Source organism: Entelurus aequoreus, linkage group LG25, assembly GCF_033978785.1.
Source record: "Entelurus aequoreus isolate RoL-2023_Sb linkage group LG25, RoL_Eaeq_v1.1, whole genome shotgun sequence".
In the NCBI taxonomy this organism is placed as follows: Eukaryota; Metazoa; Chordata; class Actinopteri; order Syngnathiformes; family Syngnathidae; genus Entelurus; species Entelurus aequoreus.
This window is the reverse complement of record NC_084755.1, coordinates 40,553,799-40,570,518: the sequence shown is the minus strand read 5'-3', so window position 1 is coordinate 40,570,518 and position 16,720 is coordinate 40,553,799. Positions and strand designations below refer to the sequence as shown.

Below are 16,720 nucleotides of genomic sequence, written 5' to 3'. Positions count from 1 at the left end.
CAAATACAGAGTGGGCCAAAATGTAAAACTGAACAAAGCCAAGGTTAAACAAATTAACCTTTTAATAAGGACCCAAACAAGTTTTGCATTGAATATTGAACAAGCAAGGCTTATATAACTTTGTAGTGACATGCAAAATCCAGTTTCAAATAATAATAATTAAAAAATATCAATGGCATATGAAATATAATTTAAATAAAAATGTAATGCCTCTTTTCTATTTGCAGCCTTCTGAGGTAAATATCAACATTAACTTTTTCCACATGTTAATACATTAGAAAATAAAATAACAATGAATAAAGCAACCATTCAGGACTTTAAACTGCTCAGTTTGCAACACACTGATGTGCCCAAGCCAGATACCTGACATCTTTTCTGGGATGCTAGTTCATTCATGTCGGGGCTCAGGCTTTGAGCTGAGGCAACCTTCATTATCCAACCAAGGTGTTCATCAGTCATTATATCTCCTAGTCCACCCGGACCACAGTCTTGGGGGCGGGCCTTAAGGGCACTGCCTTTAACGTCCTCTACGATCTGTCGTCACGTCCGCTTTTCATCCATTCTAACAACGTGCCGGCCCAGTCACAAGATATGTGCGGCTCCTGCATGAACACACACGAGAATGCAACGCATACTTGATCAACAGCGATACAGGTTACACTGAGGGTGCCAGTATAAACAACTTTAACAATGTTAGAAATATGCGCCACACTGTGAACCCACACCAAATACGAATGACAAACACATTTCGGGAGAACATCCGCACCGTAACACAGCAGAACAAATACCCAGAACCTTTTGCAGCACTAACTCTTGTAGCTCCCAGAAGAGTTAGTGCTGCAAAGGGTTCTGGGTATTTGTTCTGTTGTGTTTATGTTGTGTTACGGTGCGGATGTTCTCCCGAAATGTGTTTGTCATTGTTGTTTGGTGTGGGTTCACAGTGTGGCGTATATTTCTAACTAAAATTAAAGTTGTTTATACAGCAACCCTCAGTGTAACCTGTATCGCTGTTGATCAAGTATGCGTTGCATTCGCTTGTGTGCGCGTTCAGAAGCCGCACATATTATGTGACTGGGCCAGCACACGTTGGACTGGATGAAAAGCGAATGTGTCGATTTTCGGGACGGGCACTGAAATCTGCTGCTCTCCCGGGAGGGTTGGCAAGTATGAGAATTAGCGGTGAATGCGGTGTACCGCCGCTGAATATAATCGGCGGGTCAGCTCTAGTGTTAATTTGATATCGCCTCAAGGGCCAAGTGAAATTGGCCCGCGGGCCAGAGTTTGACACCCATGCTGTATCGGGACAGATCCATTAAGAGTTTGAGCAGAAATATGTCATGCAGGAATTAACTATACATAATAACACATTAACAACGTGCTATGTCACATGAATGGTTTTTGAAGTGTTAACTTTGTCATGTAAAAAAAACATGGTGTTTACTTTTTGATACCAAAATAAAACACAAAACAGTTTGGCTAATGAAGATGAAGTCAAATAAACAAGCTTTGTTCTTCTCTTGGTTCAGTGCAACAGTTTGGCCAACAAAAATAAAGAGGAGTGATCCCTCCACATCCGAATACACAAACTTCACAGCCTTTGTTCAGTTATATGAGATGACAAAACCTTTTAGCTAGTATTAATGTTATTTGAACACTGATACAGTTTGCAGTCAAATAAAGGAGGAGTGAAGTAAAGACGTTATAAACAAGTTGTGACAACGTTCACGACACATCACCTGCTGCACGTTTCCTCACCTCATTAACTCTCAGTCACAGCAGCTGATGAACGCTTTATTGAGAAAATAAAATAGTTTTCTCCTTCGCTGTATACTTTTAGTGTGGGGACAATATTGTCCACACCGGTCTCCATCTAAACACAGCAGTGCGCTTTTAAATGCACGGTGGGAAGCGAGGGAAAATGAGGTTCAACCAAGCGCTTGGCTCCGTTTATTCTGAGGGGAAATCTCCGGAGCAAAGTCTGTGCAGTTAGTCTGCCATGATGATCAAGCCAAACGACGCTTGTGCACATGCGCCTGACTTCCTGTTGCCTAAAATGCATTAATAAATGACAGGTTTTCTGTAATTAAAAAATTAGACGGTGTTACTAACCGTCGGGAATTTTATCGCAAATTATCATTATACCGTTTATTGTTACATCCCTCGTCTATTAACAAGTCAAAAGTCAAGGCCGGTCACGGCATGTTCTTGCCGCAGATGTTGGTCAATTTTTTAGAGCATTACGGCTAGGGATGTTTATCGGCCGATATTATCGGCCGATAAATGCGATAAAATGTAATATCGGAAATTATCGGTATCGTTTTTTTAATTATCTGTATCGTTTTTTTTTTATTAAATCAACATAAAAAACACAAGATACACTTACAATTAGTGCACCAACCCAAAAAACCTCCCTCCCCCCATTTCTTTCTGTTATCAATATTCTGGTTCCTACATTATATATCAATATATATCAATACAGTCTGCAAGGTTCCCACATTATATATCAATACAGTCTGCAAGGTTCCTACATTATATATCAATATATATCAATACAGTCTGCAAGGTTCCTACATTATATATCAATATATATCAATACAGTCTGCAAGGTTCCTACATTATATATCAATATATATCAATACAGTCTGCAAGGTTCCTACGTTATATATCAATATATATCAATACAGTCTGCAAGGTTCCTACATTATATATCAATATATTAATACAGTCTGCAAGGTTCCTACATTATATATCAATATATATCAATACAGTCTGCAAGGTTCCTACATTATCAATATATATCAATACAGTCTGCAAGGTTCCTACATTATCAATATATATCAATACAGTCTGCAAGGTTCCTACGTTATATATCAATATATATCAATACAGTCTGCAAGGTTCCTACATTATATCAATATATATCAATACAGTCTGCAAGGTTCCTACATTATATATCAATATATATCAATACAGTCTGCAAGGTTCCTACATTATATATCAATATATATCAATACAGTCTGCAAGGTTCCTACATTATATATCAATATATATCAATACAGTCTGCAAGGTTCCTACATTATCAATATATATCAATACAGTCTGCAAGGTTCCTACATTATCAATATATATCAATACAGTCTGCAAGCTTCCTACATTATCAATATATATCAATACAGTCTACAAGGTTCCTACATTATATATCAATATATATCAATACAGTCTGCAAGGTTCCTACATTATATATCAATATATATCAATACAGTCTGCAAGGTTCCTACATTATATATCAATATATATCAATACAGTCTGCAAGCTTCCTACGTTATATATCAATATATATCAATACAGTCTGCAAGGGATACAGTCCGTAAGCACACATGATTGTGCGTGCTGCTGCTCCACTAATAGTACTAACCTTTAACACTTCATTTGACTCATTTTCATTAATTACTAGTTTCTATGTAACTGTTTTTATATTGTTTTACTTTCTTTTTTATTCAAGAAAATGTTTTTAATTTAGTTATCTTATTTTATTTTATTTTTTTAAAAAGTACCTTATCTTCACCATACCTGGTTGTCCAAATTAGGCATAATAATGTGTTAATTCCACCACTGCATATATCGGTTGATATCGGTTGATATCAGTATCGGTAATTAAAGAGTTGGACAATATCGGAATATCGGCAAAAAGCCATTATCGGACATCCCTAATTACGGCACGTGGCGAGGGCGGTGGCGGCAGTTCCCGTGGTTAAATTGGAGTCCTGGTATTTTGAAAGTCAATGGCACTCACCTGACTAAACTGAAAGATGTTCACACATGTATCGGTTGGTCTTACTCACGGAAGATTAGAACATCCCTAGTTTTCGGGACACAGGAAGGATCTGGACTTACACAATAATCCTTCTGCTCAGGAACCAGTACTTCCTCTGGTGGCGGTCGTATCCGATGGGCACCTGGCGTATGTAAGGCCGGTTCTTCTGCGCGTCCGTCACGCAGTCCGTAACTCCGGGTACTCGGTGCGCCGCGCAGATCTCACACTGCCACTCGTCTTCCGGGACTTCCTCCAGCGGCGGCTTGACACACTCCAAGTGGTAGACCGCCGAGCAGGTCTCGCAGCAGAGCAGGTCGCCCAGCCGGTGGCAGACGCGGCAGTGGTCGTCGTACTGCATGACGCCGTCGGACATCAGCTCCTCGCGAGCGATGTTGGTGGTCAGGAACTGGTCGACCAAGAACTGAAGCACCTTGATTTTACCCTCCACCGAGCCAAAGGGGTAATCGTCCGCCTCCTGGTACTTGAGGACGTGGTGGTACTCCGTGTCGCTCTCGCAGTAGGCGCGCAGCACCTCGGCCCACGTCATGCCGTCGATGAAGTACAGGGTGGAGTTGACGCTGTCCTTGAGGTCGGCGGGGCCGAAGGTGGTGTTGGAGGAGTCCTCCTCGCGCAGGATGGCCTTCAGGAGAGAAATGTGCGTCTCGGCGAGTAAAGTGCACTGCTCCTGGCCCACCAGCGCCGCGCAGAAGTCCTCGAAGCGGAAGGGCGAGAGGCGCAGCACCGTGCTGAAGTTGCTCAGCACCTCGTAGACGGACGTGGCGTTGAGCAGTTCTTCGCTCGGCAGCAGGAGGTCCTCGGAACACTCTGGCAGCTCCAGAGGGGGAACGTTCTTCTCCTCCAGGATGGGGGTGCGAGGTCGGGGGGGCTTTTTCTTCCCTGTGGGGGGGCACAGTGTTAGTAAATCACTCGGCTCTTTCCTGTAACAATAATGCATTGTTTCAGTTTAGGTAAATACGCTGAAACGTCACCGTGGAGTTATTAAGACTGTTTAGCTGATTGGAGAGCTAGCTTCCGCAGCTAGTGGGTCCATGACCATGACTTCTGTTTTGTTTGAACAGCCGTTGTACTGCCGCCCCCCCAAAAAAAATTGCCACAGCAAAATCAAAGCTGCCACACTTGTAAAAAAAACAGTTCATTTTACGCAAAAACAAAATAAAATGTTTAAATCGCGCCATTTTGAACTTTCATTGCCAATCTTTTGCTAAAAACCAGCCCAATTCCAACAGGTTGTACATCCCGTGCAAACACTTTGGTCTCCGTGCTTCCTCGGACACACAACAACACTTCCTCAGTCTTTCAGGCACGGATGGTGTGTTTGACATCGTGGGAAAAATAAATGTGGAATCAAAACTGCACGGACATAAAACCGGACATCACCACCAATACAGAGTCATGCCCGCTGCAGCTTTTTTGTCGGGGTCATCGAGAGATAGAAGTAGTCTCTAAACACCAGTACAGTCTATAATAACATCAGAAAAATATTCTACGTTTGTTGCTAGTCCTTTTTAGTGAAGAAAAAGTCAATAAAATTCCAGAGACACTTTAAGAATTCTCAACAAAGTATAATAAGCAGCAACAATTACAAATATGGCAGCGCACTTGCTACTTCCTGCAACAAACGTGTTGAGTTCCTGCTTCCTGCAACAAACGTGTGTGTTTGCATGGCCGACTTCGTAATACACAAACAATTTTTGGACAAATGGTGATTCACAAACTTTTTTTTTTTGTACCTGAATATACCGAGGACGAACTGTTGGCTATAGAAGTCGAGCGAGCGTGAAGAGAGGGTGAAACGTCGCAGCAGACTCGCGGTTCGTTGTAAATGTGACGCTCGGAGCCAAACTACGCTGACAGAAAAGGAGTGGCTCTGCCGCGCTGAGTGGCACACGGTGTTGTCATTTTTGCATCCGGCGAGGAAGACACTGCTCAAAGAAACTGCATCACAATGAAAGACGAGGTGTTTGTGCAGCGGTGGACATTTTTTTTCCACCTACCCAAAATCAACTGGAAAAATCCCCGGCCAGCTGGACCAAACAGATAACCAACCGTCCATCGAGCGAGTCACTAGGATATTGATCATGATGCATGTCGTTTGTAAATACACCGACATACGCTGTCAAGCTAGCTGTGTACAAACAACTTGAAATGTGGGCTAACACTTTCCATGTTTTCCAGTCAGTACAGCTTACAGTTAGCGGTTTTTGGAAAGCGATTTAGGCCATTCGTAGTTTTGTTTGTCAAATCCGATCTTTTTACGTGGTTGCATACAAAAAGTCCACAAAAAAGTGATTTCTAATGTAAATGCAAGCTGACCTTTATGCGCGTGGACTGCAGTGTTTACAGAAGCAAACATGGCGTCCACTCCGGTTGGTCCCAGTACTGACAATTTCAAGGATTTTGTGCAATCAAAGTCAATATTTTCTGAACCGGATTGTTGCATGTAGAACATATATATATATATACATATATATATATATATATATATATATATATATATATATATATATATATATATATATATATATATATATATATATATATACATATATATATATATATATATATATATATATATATATATATATATATATATATATATATACCGTATTTTTCTGACTATAAGTCGCAGTTGTTTTCATAGTATGGCCGGGGGTGCGACTTATACTCAGGAGCGACTTATGTGTGAAATGATGAACACATTAGCGTAAAATATCAAATATTATTATTGATGTCATTGACGTAAGAGACTAGATGTATAAGATTTCATGGGATTTAGCGATTAGGAGTGACAGATTGTTTGGTAAACGTATAGCATGTTCTATATGTTATAGTTATTTGAACGACTCTTACCATAATATGTTACGTTAACATACCAGTTGGTTATTTATGCCTCATATAACGTACACTTATTCAGCCTGTTGTTCACTATTCTTTAGACATTTTAAATTGCCTTTCAAAATGTCTATTCTTGCTGTTGGCTTTTATCAAATACATTTCCCCAAAAAATGCGACTTATACTCCAGTGCGACTTATGTGTTTTTTTCCTTCTTTATTATGCATTTTCGGCCGGTGCGACTTATACTCCGAAAAATACGGTCGGTATATATAAATATATATATATACACACCTCCCCCCAGCGGGCCTTTTGAATATCTCCCTAATTCTGAGGTGTCAAGGTTGGCAAGTATGCTCCCTAGGACTCAACTTGTTAAGAAATGATATCCATAAAAGTATCAACTCTGATTAGTCTTTAAGTGCATCTCTATCCTCCTTCAAAAGCGCACTAAAACAACACCTCCAGGCAACTTCAACCCTTGACTAACACCCTCCCCCTTCCACATCCCACCTCCCCGGATTGTAAATAACCAAATGTAAATATTCAAATGTATTTCTAATGTATATACTTGTTCTTATGCTATCTGAACTCACTCTGTTCTCTGCTCGCTGTACATATCCTACCAAGTCACACCTACACTGTTTCAATGTCCATTTCTCTGATGATATAATTGTTGATGACTGAAGTGCTGATATCAACCAAACCCTCCACATCCCACCCCCCGGATTGTAAATAATGTAAATAATTCAATGTATATACTCTGATGATTATCTTGTGTGATGACTGCATTATGATGATAGTATATATTTGTATCATGAATTGATTTAAGTGGACCCCGACTTAAACAAGTTGAAAAACTTATTGGGGTGTTACCATTTAGTGGTCAATTGTACGGAATATGTACTGTACTGTGCAAGCTACTAATAAAAGTTTCAATCAATCAATCAATCAATGAAACTCACTAGTTTGGGGGTGTCACAACAAAGCTGGAAGCTAACGTAGTAGCGGAGATAAAGTGGCAAGCTAGCGAGGTACATTTCGGCACTAGTGAAAAAGGTTGGTGTAAAAGTACAGCACTAGTGAAAAAGGTTGGTGTAAAAGTACAGCACTAGTGAAAAAGGTAGAGTAAAGTTGGACATGTGCGCAAGATGCTAGTTAGCATGAAGCTGAGAGTGCAGATGTTGCCAGTATCACACTCGTATCAGTATCAGTATCAGACTCGGGAAGGAAGCTAAGCTAACGCTAGCATCCACCTCCACCTCCACTTCCACCTGCGGCCTGTCTTCATACAAAGTCGGCATTGACCATTTTGAATAGTCGGTAGAAAAGTGAAGCGGTTACCGGGAGTGCTGGCGTGCGTGCTGTGACTGCGGAAGCTGGAGTCCGTACAGTCGCTAGCATCCTCCCCGTCCTCCAGCACATCATCCAGGCAGTCCGAGTCCGCCTTCAGGGCCTCGTCCTCGGACGGAGCTTCCTCCTCCTCGGCCGGCTCGTCCTCCTCCTCCTCCGACCTCAGACTGACTGCGTCGTCGTCCTCGTCGCTCTCATGGTCGTCGTAGACCACCGCCTTGTTGTACCCGGGCGCCCTCCTCCCTCCGCGGCCGCCGCCTCCGCCGCCGCCTCGTCCTCCGCGGCCGCCTCTGCCTCGTCCTCTCCCCCGCCTCGCTACCACGGAGCCTCGCTTCCTTTTCCTGCTGGGCTTGGCCGCTTCCCGCACCGGGCTCTCCGCGTCTTCGTCCCCGCTGTCGCGTACGCGGGGCTTGATGTTCCTCCGCGGCCTCAGGCCCCGAGTAGTGGCCGTGGTGTCGTCGGTCGGCGGCGGTTTGGGCGGCCTGCCTCTTTTGCCTCTCATTCTCGGCCAAGTCGAGTCTTCTCCCGAGCCCGACGATCAAGTCCGCTTAGCGCACCGAAGCAGTCCCCCCGCGATGCCGGAGCGGTCGGGGGTGACGCCGATCATCCACACCCGCGGCCCCCCTGCTGTATTTTCGGGAGTGGAAGCTCACAACGTTAGCCCGGCGCCCCGTTTTGGTTCGCCGAGAGCCGCCATTTTTCTTCTGTGTCTCTCTGGCTGCACAAACACAAGGCCTGTGCGCGGTGGTCACGTGGTGCGCTGCGAGCCGCCAAATGGCAACAATGACTTCAAACATAATAAATATTTATTTCTCATGTTAATATTGTTGTTGTTTTTTAATATTACATCATTGAAAAGCATTTTGGTTTTTTTAAGACGTTATTAAGCTCCATAGCACATCATTAAAATGACATTTATTGTATTATTATTTTATATCGTATTGTTTTATATGATATATCATTGAAACAACTGAAAAACATTTGTGTTTTGTATCATATAAGTAAAAAATACTGAAATTAAATGTAAATATTTATGTGTCATATTAAAATGGCATTTATTTTATGATTTTTTTTAAATATTGTTTTATAATCATTAATGTTACATATATCATCAAAATGACTGAAATAAAATGTTTGTTTTTAAACATTATTGTTATACATCACATCATTAAAATGACTAAAATAACATTTATTTTATAAAATCTTTTAAAACATATTTTTTTTAGGTTCCAGCGCCCCCGCGACCCCGAAGGGAATAAGCGGTAGTAAATGGATGGATGGATGGATATAATATTGTAACAACTGAAAACCATGTATTTAAAAATATTTTTTTTGTGTTTTATATCATATAATCAAAAATGCTGAAATAAACTGTTTTAAATATTTTTTGTCATATTAAAAAGGCATTCATTTTAATTATATATTACATAGTTTTATATGATATATCATTGAAACAACTGAAAAACATATTTGTGTTTTATATCATATAAGTAAAAATACTGAAATTAAATGTAAATATTTATTTGTCATATTAAAATGGCATTTATTTTATTATTATTTTTTAAATATTGTTTTATAATAATTAATGTTACATGTATCATCAAAATGACTGAAATAAAATGTTTGTTTTTAAACATTATTGTTGTACATCACATCATTAAAATGACTAAAATAACATTTATTTTATAATTTTTTTTAAAACATCTTTTTTTATCATATAATATTGAAACAACTGAAAACCATGTCTTTTTTTTTTTAAATATTTGTGTTTTATATCATATAATTAAAAATGCTGAAATAAACTGCTTTAAATATTTTTTGTCATATTAAAAAGGCATTCATTTTAATTATATATTACATTGTTTTATATCATATATCATTGAAACAACTGAAAAACACATTTGTGTTTTACATTTCTTTGTCATATTAAAATGGCATTTATTTTATTTTATTTTTTTAAATATTGTAATGTTACATATATCATCAAAATGACTGAAATAAAATGTTTGTTTTTAAACATTATTGTTATACATCACATCATTAAAATGACTAAAATAACATTTATTTTATAAAATGTTTTAAAACATATTTTTTTATCATATAATATTGAAACAACTGAAAACCATGTATTTAAAAAAAAAATTGTCTTTTATATCATATAATTAAAAATGCTGAAATAAACTGTTTTAAATATTTTTTGTCATATTAAAAAGGCATTAATTTTAATTATATATTATATAGTTTTATATGATATATCATTGAAACAACTGAAAAACATTTGTTTTGTATCATACAAGTAAAAATACTTAAATTAAATGTAAATATTTATGTGTCATATTAAAATGGCATTTATTTTATGATTTTTTAAAAAATATTGTTTTATAATAATTAATGTTACATATATCATCAAAATGACTGAAATAAAATGTTTGTTTTTAAACATTATTGTTATACATCACATCATTAAAATGACTAAAATAACCTTTATTTTATAAAATGTTGTAAAACATATTTTTTTATCATATAATATTGAAACAACTGAAAACCATGTATTTTTTTAAAAAATATTTGTCTTTTATATCATATAATTAAAAATGCTGAAATAAACTGTTTTAATATTTTTTGTCATATTAAAAAGGCATTAATTTTAATTATATATTACATAGTTTTATATGATATATCATTGAAACAACTGAAAAACATTTGTGTTTTGTATCATACAAGTAAAAATACTTAAATTAAATGTAAATATTTATGTGTCATATTAAAATGGCATTTATTTTATGATTTTTTAAAAAATATTGTTTTATAATAATTAATGTTACATATATCATCAAAATGACTGAAATAAAATGTTTGTTTTTAAACATTATTGTTATGCATCACATCATTAAAATGACTAAAATAATATTTTATAAAAAAATTCAAAACATCTTTTTTTATCATATAATATTGAAACAACTGAAAACCATGTTTTTTTTAAAAAATATTTGTCTTTTATATCATATAATTAAAAATGCTGAAATAAACTATTTTAAATATTTTTTGTCATATTAAAAAGGCATTAATTTTAATTATATATTACATAGTTTTATATGATATATCATTGAAACAACTGAAAAACATATGTGTTTTATATCATATAAGTAAAAATACTGAAATTCAATCAATCAATCAATCAATCATACATGTAAATATTTATTTGTCATATTAAAATGGCATTTATTTTATTATTATTTTTTAAATATTGTTTTATAATAATTAATGTTACATATATCATCAAAATGACTGAAATAAAATGTTTGTTTTTAAACATTGTTGTTATACATCACATCATTAAAATGACTAAAATAACATTTATTTTATAAAACATTTTAAAACATATTTTTTTATCATATAATTTTGAAACAACTGAAAACCATGTATTTTTTTTATATTTGTGTTTTATATCATATAATTAAAAAATGCTGAAATAAACTGTTTAAATTTTTTTTTGTCATATTAAAAAGGCATTCATTTTAATTATATATTACATTGTTTTATATGATATATCATTGAAACAACTGAAAAACATATGTGTTTTGTATCATATAAGTAAAAATACTGAAAATAAATGTAAATATTTATGTGTCATATTAAAATGGCATTTATTTTATGATTTTTTTTAAAATATTGTTTTATAATCATTAATGTTACATATATCATCAAAATGACTGAAATAAAATGTTTGTTTTTAAACATTATTGTTATACATCACATCATTAAAATGACTAAAATAACATTTATTTTATAAACATTTTTAAAACATCTTTTTTTAATCATATAATATTGAAACAACTGAAAACCATGTGTTTTTTTTAATATTTGTGTTTTTTTATCATATAATTAAAAATGCTGAAATAAACTGTTTAAAATATTTTTTTGTCATTTTAAAAAGGCATTCATTTTAATTATATATTACATTGTTTTATATCATATATCATTGAAACAACTGAAAAACACATTTGTGTTTTACATCATATAAGTAAAAATACTGAAATTAAATGTAAATATTTATTTGTCATATTAAAATGGCATTTATTTTATTTTTTTAAATATTGTTTTATAATAATTAATGTTACATATATCATCAAAATGACTGAAATAAAATGTTTGTTTTTAAACATTATTGTTATACATCACATCATTAAAATGACTAAAATAACATTTATTTTATAAAAAAATTTAAAACATCTTTTTTTATCATATAATATTGAAACAACTGAAAACCATGTATTTTTTTATATTTGTGTTTTACATCATATAATTAAAAATGCTGAAATAAACTGTTTTAAATATTTTTTGTCATATTAAAAAGGCATTCATTTTAATTATATATTACATTGTTTTATATATCATTGAAACAACTGAAAAACGTGTTTTATATCATAAAAGTAAAAATACTGAAATTAAATGTAAATATTTATTTGTCATATTAAAATGGCATTTATTTTATTATTGTTTTTAAAATATTGTTTTATAATAATTAATGTTACATATATCATCAAAATGACTGAAATAAAATGTTTGTTTTTAAACATATACATCACATCATTAAAATGACTAAAATAACATTTATTTTATAAAAAAATTTAAAACATCTTTTTTTATCATATAATATTGAAACAACTGAAAACCATGTTTTTTTTTAAATATTTGTGTTTTATATCATATAATTAAAAATGCTGAAATAAACTGCTTTAAATATTTTTTGTCATATTAAAAAGGCATTCATTTTAATTATATATTACATTGTTTTATATCATATATCATTGAAACAACTGAAAAACATATTTGTGTTTTACATCATATAAGTAAAAATACTGAAATTAAATGTAAATATTTCTTTGTCATATTAAAATGGCATTTATTTTATTTTATTTTTTAAATATTGTTTTATAATAATTAATGTTACATATATCATCAAAATGACTGAAATACATTTTTGTTTTTAAACATTATTGTTATACATCACATCATTAAAATGACTAAAATAACATTTATTTTATAACATATTTTAAAACATATTTTTTATCATATAATATTAAAACAACTGAAAACCATGTCTTTTTTTAATATTTGTGTTTTATAGCATATAATTAAAAATACTGAAATAAACTGTTTTAAAAATGTTTTTGTCATATTAAAAAGGCATTAATTTTATTCATTTTTAAAATATTTTTTTTTATAATAATTAATGTTACATACATCATCAAAATGACTGAAATAACATTTTTGTTTTTAAACATTGTTGTTATATATCACATCATTAAAATGACTAAAATAAAATGTATTTTATTCATTTTTTTAAAACATCTTTTTTTTAATCATATATTGAAACAACTGAAAAACATGTATTTAAAAAAAATACATTCGTGTTTTATATCATATAAGTAAAAATACTGAAATAAAATGTTTTAAATATTTTCCGTCATATTAAAATATCATTTATTTCATTATTTTAAAAAAATGGTTTTATATCACATATTAAAATAATGTTTTAAATTATATCATCAAAATGACTGAAATAACTTTTTTGTTTTTATGCATTATTGTTATATATCACATTAAAATGACATGTATTTTATTATTTTTAAATTGTATTGTTTTATGTCATATCATATCATTGAAACAACTGAAAAACATGTATTTTTTAAAACATTTGTTTTATATCATATAATTAAAAATAGTAATGTTTTATATCATATCATTAAAATAAGTTGTTTTGAAATATTATTACTGTTCTCATTGAAATGAATGAAAGAACTTGTATTTGTTTTTAAAATATTTGATATCATATAATATAAATAAAATGACTGAAATAATACATATTTGTTTTTAAAAATGATATTGTTTTGTATCATATCATAAAAATGACTGAAATAATATTTATTTTATGCATTTTTCTAAAAATGTTTTACATCAAATAATATTAACATGACTGAAAAACATGTATTTGACGGCTTGTATCATATAACTAACATTTATTTATTCAAACAAATATGACACAAGAGCAAAGAGCTCCTGTAACCAGCAGCCACTACAGCGGCGCCATCTTGAAAAAAAAAAAGGTAAAATATGATTATTGTTCTATATAATAATAATAATAATAATATTTATTTTATAAATTTTTCTAAAATATCCTGTAATATAAGACTGAAATAATTGTTTTTAAACATTATTATTATTCTATAGCGTGTCATTAAAATGACTATAAGAAGAATTGTTATAGTTATTTCAAATATTGTTTTCTATAATATAATATTACAATGACTAAAAAACATTTATGTAAATATTGATATTGTTTTGTATGATTTAATATCATTTAAATGACTAAAGTAAAATGTATTTGTACATTTGAATATTATCATTGTTTTATGTCAATTTAATAAAATTATTTGACTATTTGACTTTCTAAATATTAATATTGTTTCGTTTTATATAATATAATTACAATGACAAAAAAACAAGTATTTTTCTAAAAAATTTGTATTGATATAACAAAAATTACTAAAATATTTATTTTGTTTATATTGTTATTGTTTTATATCGTATGATTAAAAAGACTAAAATAAAATGTGCCTGTTATTAAATGTCAAACATTAATATGATTAATATTGTTATTGTTTATTAACTTGGATGTCAAGTATATTGTGTATGAATAATATGACTGAACTTTTTTTTTATTTTATTCATTTTTAAAACATTTGATATGATATATATAATGAATATTTCATTTTTCAAAAATATTATTTGTATTTTATAATATACAATTAAATGGACTAAAGTAACATTTATTTGTTCTTTTAAGTATTCTTATTGTTTTATGTCACATGATTAAAATTACTGAAAGAACATTTAATAATTTTTTCTATTATTATTTTGTATAATATATCAATAAAATGACACTTTAAAAAAATTAATTAAATAATATTTTATTTTGTATGATTGACTAAAACAATATTTTTTGAATATTCTAATTGTTTTATGTCATGATTAAAATAACATATTTTGTATTTATTAGTATATATCATTGCATTAAAATGTGCTTTTATTTAATTTATTTATTTAACATTTTTACTGTTTTATTAACTAAAATGACATTAAGAACATGTATTTGTATTTTTGAACATTATTGTTTCATAAAATGCGAACAAAATGACTTTTTTAGTATTATTTTGTGTCACACAAAATTGCTAGTGGTGAAACCTTATTAAAGTGAGTAAAACGACATATTTGTAATTCTTATTTTTGTTTTATACCATATCATATATCATAAAACCCAATTTATTTGTATTTTTTATGATCTTTATATTATTGTCAATACAGTACAATATAAAAAATAATATATGCTGTAATATATTATGAGGTACAATATAATATAGTGAATTGTATCATATATCAATCAATCAATCATATAATAGATTGGATCAAATAATAATATATTAGCATAGCATATATGTCAAACACAAAATAGTGTCAATTCAGACAATATTACAGTATATTATTGTTGGATATTATAGAAAATAATTCATCAGTATGACTAAACAAGCAGTAGAAAAATAAATGTTATTGTCATTGAATGTATTCCTAGTTCCAATGTATGATTATACAGAAGACGACCAGCAGGTGGCAGTAGAACTACATGTCAGAGAATCGATTGTTGTCTGAAAAACATCAACTGATATTTACTTCATGTAAAAAATGACTGCTTTAAAAATACGATTATAATGTGTATTATAATATATTATATCACATTATATTCTGCTATATTACATCACATATAATAATAATAAGTAATATGACATAACGCTATTATTTTATATTAAATTACATGAAATTATATTGTAATGTATTGTATTATATTAAATTATATAATTTATCATACGGCGGCGAAGTTGGTAGAGTGGCTGTGCCAGCAATCGGAGTGTTGCTGGTTACTGGGGTTCAATTCCCACCTTCTACCTTCCTAGTCACGTCCGTTGTGTCCTTGGGCAAGACACTTCACCCTCTGCCTCTGATGGCTGCTGGTTAGCGCCTTGCATGGCAGCTCCCGCCATCAGTGTGTGAATGTGTGTGTGAATGGGTAAATGTGGAAATACTGTCAAAGCGCTTTGAGTACCTTGAAGGTAGAAAAGCGCTATACAAGTACAACCCATTTATTATTATTTATATATTATTGCTATATTGTTTTGTATTATCTTGTTATATATTACTTTATACTGTATTATGTTGTATCATATTATTGTACTGTATTATATTATTTTATATTAAATTACATTAAATTATATTGTTTTACATTATATTGTAATGTATTGTATTATATTCAATTTATCATATATTATTTTACATTATATGACACATTATATTGTATTATATTATAGTATTTTGTACTGTATTGTATTATATTATTGTATCATATATTATATGATATATTTTATAGTATTTTATTATTGTGTAATATTATATAATGTTATATTGTATTATATTATTATTGTATTGTATCATATATTATATGAAATATTAGATAGTATTGTGAAATATATAATATATTATCTTATATTGTATTGTAATGAGTTGTTTTGTATTAAGTTATATGATGTATTGTGTCATATTATATTATATCACATATTGTTGTATGATGTTATTTTATATTTTCA

The 16,720-nt window shown here is 31.3% G+C and overlaps 1 protein-coding gene across 6 annotated transcripts in view; it reads right to left on the bottom strand.

Annotated features, from left to right (window-relative positions):
* LOC133642429 (nucleosome-remodeling factor subunit BPTF-like) overlaps positions 1-8,769 on the bottom strand; it is a 95,053-nt gene extending 86,284 nt beyond the window's left edge. For all 6 annotated transcript variants that reach the window (XM_062036602.1, XM_062036605.1, XM_062036600.1 and 3 more), the window contains exons 1-2: positions 8,013-8,769; positions 3,895-4,711 (exon numbers count right to left, since the gene is read on the bottom strand). In XM_062036602.1, the coding sequence (XP_061892586.1) occupies positions 3,895-4,711; positions 8,013-8,523 (1,328 nt within the window). In that variant the 5' untranslated portion in view covers positions 8,524-8,769. The remainder of the gene's footprint in view (positions 1-3,894; positions 4,712-8,012) is intronic.
* Positions 8,770-16,720: the final 7,951 nt, after the last annotated feature.